The sequence below is a fragment of the Haplochromis burtoni genome, unplaced genomic scaffold (assembly GCF_018398535.1).
Source record: "Haplochromis burtoni strain Fernald_Lab_line unplaced genomic scaffold, NCSU_Asbu1 Contig_164, whole genome shotgun sequence".
Lineage (NCBI taxonomy): Eukaryota > Metazoa > Chordata > Actinopteri > Cichliformes > Cichlidae > Haplochromis > Haplochromis burtoni.
In genome coordinates this window covers 466,912-474,801 of record NW_024582525.1, presented here as the reverse complement: position 1 = coordinate 474,801, position 7,890 = coordinate 466,912, and the positions used below count along the sequence as shown (strand labels likewise).

The following is a 7,890-nucleotide window of genomic DNA, read 5'->3' as shown; positions in this document are numbered from 1 at the left end:
TTTGTTAGTATTTTTTAAGAATACTGAAGTACGTGTGCTCGTTAAGTGTACATGCTGGTGCTGTATATTTCAAATCTTATTACCCCGTGGAGAGGGTGCCTCCCGTCGGCCATTAGAAAATGCTATTTAATATTCAGTTCACTGAGATGTCTGATAAAGCTTTTTGAAAAAGTCCATATCAGATGCTGTGTCATTTCTTTCATCATACAAATGTCACCTCTTTGTTATTCATGCCTGTCATTCATGCCTCTACAACCTGATGAATTTCTTAAGGCTGCATCTGCTGTGTGTGTGTGTGTGTGTGTGTGTGTGTGTGTGTGTGTGTGTGTGTGTGTGTGTGTGTGGATAGAGATGGAGAATGGAGAAATCAAGAGGCATGCTGGCATGCTTCATCTCTCTGAGATCTGTGGCAATTACCGTAAATCAAATGCATAATCATGGTCCAATGTGTGTCATAAGTCTGTCAATCTTCCCTTTGCAGAGCAATCCCCCAGTCTCTTTGCAGTGTTACTATAGCAACGGTGGTTTACAGGAGCCCACATGTCCTCATGCTGTCTTTTATGTGTACCATCCCACAAGTCATGTTCAGAAAGCTCAAAGAAATCATTACTATCTTTTGCAGAGCTGCCCTGATGCCATTGAAGAGGTGTTTAACTCCAAATTGCACATCATAGGAGGAGTAGGCATTGCCATCGGGGTCATTATGGTGAGCGCGTGATTGGTTTAACTCTTAATGCTATTGTGCTGAATGAGGACAGTCCAGAAATGAGCTCAAAACTTGTAACACTCTTTCTTACAGGTGTTTGGGATGATCTTTAGCATGCTCCTGTGCTGCGCCATCAGGAGGTCCAGGGAGGTGGTGTGACACCCTCTCGAAGTCCTCATTAATGTTGCATGATGTCATTCCTAGAGTCCCACGACTCTCCACTGCCAGTAGAAACACTGCTCGTTAAAGGGGGGGATAAACTAAGCTTAGGCTGGGTGCACATATTTCTGATTGCATTATACGTCAGCCTTATCTGTGCTGCTGATGCTTAGGCCCACTTTCCTGGACTAGATAGCTGTTATGTGGTTATAAGGCCCAATTTTAAAATGGGTGTCATCTGTTATTCAGTGGCAGTGTAGTAAAAAGAAATGTGTACTTTTGTGGTGATTTGACTGAAATTAGTGTATGAACAGCTAATTATCTAAACAAAACATGATACTATTGTATACTGATAACATTTCTATTGCTGTCACTTGGGGTCATCTACTAGCAAGAACATGGTCCAGATATAAAAAAACAAACACAAAAAAGCAAACACTTCTGCACAACACAGCCGCAGCAGTTTTACAGTTCCTTTTTTCATGCAACTTCTTAAGTAAAATTAAGGTGACGAGTAGCCAGCTGAATACCGAGCTGTTAACTTTAACCAGCTTGGTGCTAGAGTAGCATCTTGATTCCTTTATTTTCATGACATTTGATTTGTTCCTGGTCCTTATCCTGATTTGTGTTTGTAAATGTTTTCCTTTTTGTATTTGTAAGATTTCTAATGTTAGCTGTTTATATTTTTACGTGCAGTTTGACGATGCATTTTGCAGTGTTCTCTTCAGTTTACAGAGATTGATTTATATCATATGCACTGTTTCACAGAGACAAAATTTAACAATAAGCGCCAAATAAACTAAAATGTACTGAGTCGACTATGAGTTTACTGTAACAATCATAAAGTTTATTTATAGAGAAAATATAAACAATTCAGTATAGGAAAATAAAACGTGCCAGCAAGGGAGCATTTAAGCATTTAAATAGAGAAATAAGAGTGGACCATAAAATAATATGACCTGCAATTATTCCCAAACACTGTAATAGTAAACAAGTTGGAGAACATTTAACTGCACCTGTTCTTAGGTCACTTGGTAACATTCATAACTACAATGAAAATATAAGAGTCACACTGATTCACTGTTAGACTGAGCCTTACTTACATTTTAGATTTAGCCGCTCACGATACAGCATGCTGCAAGAGTTAGACGTGCGTAGGTGTCTCCATAGGACTGACAACAATGACAGCTACACTCAAGCTTGTTTCCTTTTTCGCAGTAGGAAAAAGAAACAAAAACATTGGGAAAACTCCCTCAGCTTCCCCTTCTTTGATATTGGCAGCTATCAGCTGACTGACTCCCTTAGAACACAAACAAAGACAAGAAGTGTCTTTGTTTCTTAATTGTGCTGTTACAAATATTTTATGGAAAATTTTTGTCTTCAAAACTAATGACACGGTAGTTACGGTAAACAGTATGACTAGTTAATGTCTTTATGACTCACAGTTTCCATCTAAAAAGCGGCGAGTATAGAAGTAAATAGAGTTTGTGTTCCTCTGATTACAGCACAAGGAAGCATGCTATGATTTGGTTGTTGACAGCCGGGTGTTGCCCTTCTAAATGCCTCATTCGTTTTTTGGAGATAACACTGATTATAAAAAAGGACTGTGTTTTGTGAGATGATCTGTATTTAAACCGTTTGTGTAAGGGACAAACTAGCAAGGGAATAGGCCAGGAAAATAGAAAAGGAGAAGAAATTTTAGAGAAAATCTATGAATATGAATATTACTGAGAAAAAAGGCATTAACACATTCTCGCTTGGAAGGTTTGCAACACATAAAAATATTTCACAACTGCACATTCCGTATTACAACAGTGTTTAATGCCTTCTTTTTTACTGCCAGACCTTGCCTTGATTCAGGACAGGATGCTATAGACCACTTTAACATTTTACTGCCACAGAAACTGCAACCAACCACAACATGGTCATAAAACTGAAAATACCATCTGTGTCTTGCAATAAAAATATATTTCGTTGGAACAAAATATACACAGTGGCAAGGTGATTAGCACTGGTTGCCTCACAAAAAGATGTTCCTGAGTTTCCACCACCATGTCGGGGCCTTTCTGTGTGGATTTTGCATGTTCTCCTTGTGTTTGCAGGGGTTCTCTCCAGGTTCTCCGGCTTCCTCCCACAGTCATGCAGTCAAGACATGCAGTTAGTGGGGTTAGGTTAATTGATCATTCTAAACTGTCCATAGGTTTGAATGTAAGTGTGAATGGTTGTCTGTCTCTATGTGTTAGCCCTGCAACAGACTGGCGACCTGTTCAGGGTGTACCCTGCCTCTTGCTCTATGGTAGCTGGGAAAGGCTCCAGTTCCCCCGTGACCCTGACAAGGATAAGTGGAAGAGAATGGACAGATAGTTGGATATATCTTCTGGGTATAGAAAAATCACTGTGCCAAAAATGTATTAAAGTGCTAAGTATTTACTCCATCTTTGACATGAGGGAGCACTGAGAGAAAATATGTTTATGGCTTTTATCTTAACTAAGACACAATCTCAGTCCTCGCCTTCATCCTCTGTACCCTCCCAGGAAGTCCTGGTGAGTCTACACGACTGTGTGTGTAAAGCAGTGTGTGTAGGCAGGACAGCGTCCACCTTAAGGAGACTTGCGACACACTGCAATACAGCAAGAAGTAGCTGGTATTTACAGGAGACAGATTCAAGGCCCAGATCCAACTCTGAAACTTTTGACAATTTGTCACCCTCTCTACAACAATGCAAGCTTAGTTCACCATCCCCCAGAGGCCCTTCGACCTGTATAGGGCTTATAGTATTTTCTCGTTTATATACAAGGCTAAAAGGGTGGGAATCATTTGGAAACTTACTAACAAAACTTATGACCCTTCTTTGAGACTCCAGGAAATGGTGCGGACTGTGAGAGTAAATCTTTTGAGGCACGCTCAGTAGGGCATTTGCCAAGAGCTGGGAAACAGAAGCATCTATATTTAGGTCAGGAGAAACTGAGCAACTATGTCCATGTTGTAGGAGGGCATAGTGTAAGAGAAGCTCAAATAACCCACCAGCAGATAAAACACAGCCTGGCTTTAACACACACTTTTGAATGGGCTGTATAGCGATGGATCTGTATGTGGTTTGCTCGGTCAGACTGTCTGTATGTAAAGATGCGCCTTTATGCGACTGCAGGGTACTCTTTGATGTTGTGGTTGCAGCTGCATGCATGGGCTCCCAAGTTCTAAGTAGCATGCGAATGGCATCTTGTAAAGCACATGCATACTGCTCAATCTGTCCTTCCCCTGGGGCACAGATGATCAAACTGCAGGGTTTGATGGTGATTCTTTCTTCCGAGTCCTGGAAAGCCACATGGACATACCTGTGGAAGAGACAAAACCCATACATTAAACTAAACAAAACAGCATTAACTCCTGTTTTGGAGATTACAGATAATGATAAACTTCCTGTTGCTATCTATAACATTATACGAGCACACTACATTACTCAAGACGAAGTGTGTTTTTTATACCTGTGGGCTCCGAGCTGTATCGGCCGGCAAAAAGCCAGTGTGGCTACGTGCTCTGATTCAATCATCGAACAGTCCCAGATTGGAGTAGTTCCACTTAGCTGGGAAAACAGAGAAAGTTCATCTTCACTGACACATTCTACAAGGCACATCTCTGCCTGTGTGGCTAAAGCCAGGACAGCAGCAGACTGTTTTACTGCAGACAGAAGCACACAAACACCCAAAGTCTGCAGCTTCGCAATAATACCCTGCAGTGAGCTTTCCATCCAGGAGCTAAAGTGTAAAATACTTCTCTCCTCCTTCATTCTGCCTCTACATCCCAACTCAAGCACGTCTCCTGTGCTGAGCAATGTTGGTTGCAGCGACCCGGTGAGAACTACAGCTTTAACTGGCTGGTGGTCAGTCTTAAGCGGTGGCGTGGCAAAGTCCCTGTGGATTACCTGCCCCTCGATTAAACGTGAAGAGCGGACAGGAAAGCCCGACACAGGTGTATGGAGGGCAGGGAAGTAGTCGCTTACAAGCTGCAGAGAGAATGAAGGTAGTTGATTTTTAAACTTCCAGTGACTGAGCAGCTCACATGTGAGGTGACTACTGAAGTCACAGTGCGTGTAACCACAGCGTGTGTGAAAAAATGATCTTAGCAGCTTTTGAACACAGAGATTGTTTGTGAGAGATGGCGTTTGTGCTTCCACAGTGAAATCTTCCCACGAAATGCAGCCTCCATAAGGGACCACTCCCGTAGCAATGAGCTCATCCAACTCCTTCAACCCAAATGCTAGCAGTTTGTCAGCCAAGTGTCTGGCAGTGGAAGCCTCTGCTGCTTTTGTTGAGCTATAAGAGTGTGACACATTAGACTCCTTGCTGGCTGCTGCATGAATCAACCGTAGCAATGATGCCAGCAGCAGGATAAAGGTTTTGGATCCATCGCCTGTTGCAGAGCTATGCTTCCAGACACACTCCACCACCATCCTAAAATGAGGAACACACAAACACGTCACCAAGGAGTTAAACCTAGAAAAATATGTATAATCATTCAAGTAAATGTTTGACTGTTAACCTGGCCAACGGATGCTCCAGATGTAGTGCCGTGAGAATGCGTGTCCCACTGCGGCTCAACATCGCCTGTCCCGTGTCTCGTGTGAACAGCACCTGTCCTCCTTCAGGGCCAAAACTGCGAAGGATGACCGCCTCCAAGACACCGACTGCCTGCAGGACATGTTCCATGTGTAAGTGCCCCAATGGCGGCATCCTTTCTCCCAGGAATGAGCACAGACTGAAATTTTAAAAAGTCAGAATTTAAACTGCGACCTGCAATAAATAAATACATAATATATACAAACCCAGTATTCTTATTCTTTAAAACATGAACCCTCCTAATTAAAACACTATTTGGATTTACACACAACATACTGGCTCGCTGTAAAGCAGTATTTAAACATTAGTGTTGCATGCAGTGTAGGAAAGGTGTCATGATAAATCTACCATGGCCGCCTGTGCTTGGCAGACACTTAAAAGCCTTTCAGAGGATATAGAGACAATTAACTAGACAGGTCTCGACTGCCTAATCAGATATATGGTTGGTAGACTTGGGATGGCTGGCGGGCCATGATTTAATTAAGGGATCTAGGACTTCATGTGTTGGAAGTTGACCTGACTGCTTAGAGAAGCAATAAGAGGGCATAACTGTAGACACTATTAGATCCTACCTAAGTGAGAAAGCAGTAATGATGATGAAGAATGTTAACAATATCTGACTCAGAGGCGTGGCTGCTTGTCTTTTTTCATATATGTGGAAACAGGAGCCACACTGGGATAGAGTGGGTTCAAAGGAAATCGAGGTTTGACTTTGACTTTGACATGTAATGACAAAAACCAAAAGTAGTGCAGTTGAGGGTTTGGAGACGGCATTTCAAAGGAAATCCAAATCCAGCTTTTCTGAGGAACACAGAAATCTTGGCAATGTGATAGATCCTTATAAGCAAAGTAAGAAAATCAAATCTATGATAAATTATGTAGGTTAGAGAGTAGAGAAATATTATTTTGGTTTACAGATCTATTGGTTTCCACACTAGAAAACTGTTTACCCAAAAGCTATTGAACCATACTGTATTGAACAATATCTATAACAACAATGCTTAGTGAATATTTTTCCGTTAAACAACATTAATTATTAAAGCATGGCAATAAATATATAGTATGCAAACCATGTTTGTTTGGTTTTTTCTCGGAGAGAAACCGTTTACTTAATGAAACAGAGATTATAGTTTAACAAATGGGCAGAAATAACAGGAGAATGCTCAGATCTTTGTCAAATAAGTAGAACAGACCCACTGCCTGCAGTGTACAGCAGGGGACTCATTTATATGTGTCACACACGTCATTTGAACGGTACGTAACACTGAACCAGGAAAAGCTGTGCAGTAGAAAAATAAAAATTAGGTCCAAGAGGAATTTACCTAATAAATCAAATCTGACGCACACAAATCTCTATCTCGTTAGAAATGTCGATATATGACTTGTATTATTATGTATTTTCAGTGGCTTTTATGTATTTTATGCATTGTAATCTAAATGTTGACACTGTGGGCCATCAATATCGTGAAAATAAGCAGAAGAGTTCTTCTCCCTGATTAATCATAAACGTCTCGACTCTTACCCCCCCCCGGACCTCCACTGCAGCGCACTTCCAGAGTCTCGAGACGAGGCAGGCATACTTACTTCTAGACACGACTTATGATGGATATCGGATTTAGGGATATTATAGGGAAATTGTTAATTTCTGGAAGACGAAAACGTCCACGAGGTGCACTTGCTCAAAAGCCTAGCACAGTTAGCTTTACCGATTGGGGCGGACTATATTCAGTTCTGCTCTATGAAATGTAATCGTCGGAGACTCTTTTTTTTAACTACTGTTCTTTATCTGCCAAGACCATAAAAACCACAAATAAGAGTTTCTTAGCACGAATCGACAACCTTACTGTAGCTTTAACTACAGTATACGGCAACCGGTATCATAGTTACTATGGTTACTATGCTAGCTACGTTAGCCAAATAGCTAGACTTAGAAAACCATTGAAACCACCGGCGGTTTCCGCCAGCCTATTTCATTTAAAAAATCCGGGTGTGTTTTAGAATATCTTGAAATATACCTTCTCTGATTTCTAAAAAAAATAAAACGTGGCTTGATTTTTCAGGACTTTGCTCACCGTTAGTTAGAAAGGATCGCTCGCCTCTGTGCTTCTTCTTTGGTTGAGGTACCTTGGATTAGAAATCGCTGCTTCCACCTAGTGTATCCAGCCAAAAATGATCACAGCTACACGACATTTGTTGATCTCTTTCCAATGGTTTGCAATTTAATATACATTTAGGAAATACTGCCGGATAAGTATACCAGATATACTTAGTTGAGTTCTTTCCCCGCCACCACGCCACAAAATACAATAACGAAATAACAACAAAAAGACTTTAGTTCATATCAAAGTTATATTTATTTTATCTATCTTAAGGCTTTCCAGGCTGTTCTCGCTCCTGTCGTTAGCTGA

The 7,890-nt window shown here is 41.2% G+C and overlaps 2 protein-coding genes across 5 annotated transcripts in view; one reads left to right on the top strand and one right to left on the bottom strand.

Moving 5' to 3' along the window:
- The window catches only part of cd9a (CD9 molecule a), a 6,699-nt gene extending 5,020 nt beyond the window's left edge, over positions 1-1,679 (top strand). For both annotated transcript variants that reach the window (XM_005933060.3, XM_005933061.3), the window contains exons 7-8: positions 623-706; positions 800-1,679. In XM_005933060.3, coding sequence (XP_005933122.1) covers positions 623-706; positions 800-865 — 150 coding nt within the window. In that variant the 3' untranslated portion in view covers positions 866-1,679. The remainder of the gene's footprint in view (positions 1-622; positions 707-799) is intronic.
- bbs10 (Bardet-Biedl syndrome 10) lies at positions 1,211-7,794 on the bottom strand. Of its 3 annotated transcripts, XM_042225251.1 has the most exons (5): positions 7,555-7,794; positions 5,406-5,621; positions 4,596-5,317; positions 4,352-4,449; positions 3,859-4,201 (listed from the first exon to the last, which is right to left on the bottom strand). In XM_042225251.1, the coding sequence occupies exons 2-4, from the start codon at positions 5,594-5,596 to the stop codon at positions 4,409-4,411; spliced, it is 954 nt and encodes a 317-aa protein (XP_042081185.1). In that variant the 5' UTR covers positions 5,597-5,621; positions 7,555-7,794; the 3' UTR covers positions 3,859-4,201; positions 4,352-4,408. The 3 variants fall into 3 exon arrangements, with proteins under 3 accessions (XP_042081183.1, XP_042081184.1, XP_042081185.1); XM_042225249.1 differs by having other exon boundaries at positions 1,211-4,201; positions 4,352-5,317; positions 7,555-7,792; XM_042225250.1 differs by lacking the exon at positions 7,555-7,794 and adding an exon at positions 7,067-7,540 and having other exon boundaries at positions 1,211-4,201; positions 4,352-5,317.
- Between the last annotated feature and the right edge of the window lie 96 nt (positions 7,795-7,890).

Bases quoted from the DNA above. Each gene is read 5' to 3' on its own strand.
- bbs10 (XM_042225249.1), bottom strand. From the start codon at position 5,596: ATGCCGCCATTGGGGCACTTACACATGGAACATGTCCTGCAGGCAGTC. The intron at 5,318-5,405 runs GTTAACAGTCAA...TCCTCATTTTAG, and splicing joins CTGGAGCATCCGTTGGCCAG to GATGGTGGTGGAGTGTGTCT. The intron at 4,202-4,351 runs GTATAAAAAACA...TCTCTTCCACAG, and splicing joins ATACAGCTCGGAGCCCACAG to GTATGTCCATGTGGCTTTCC.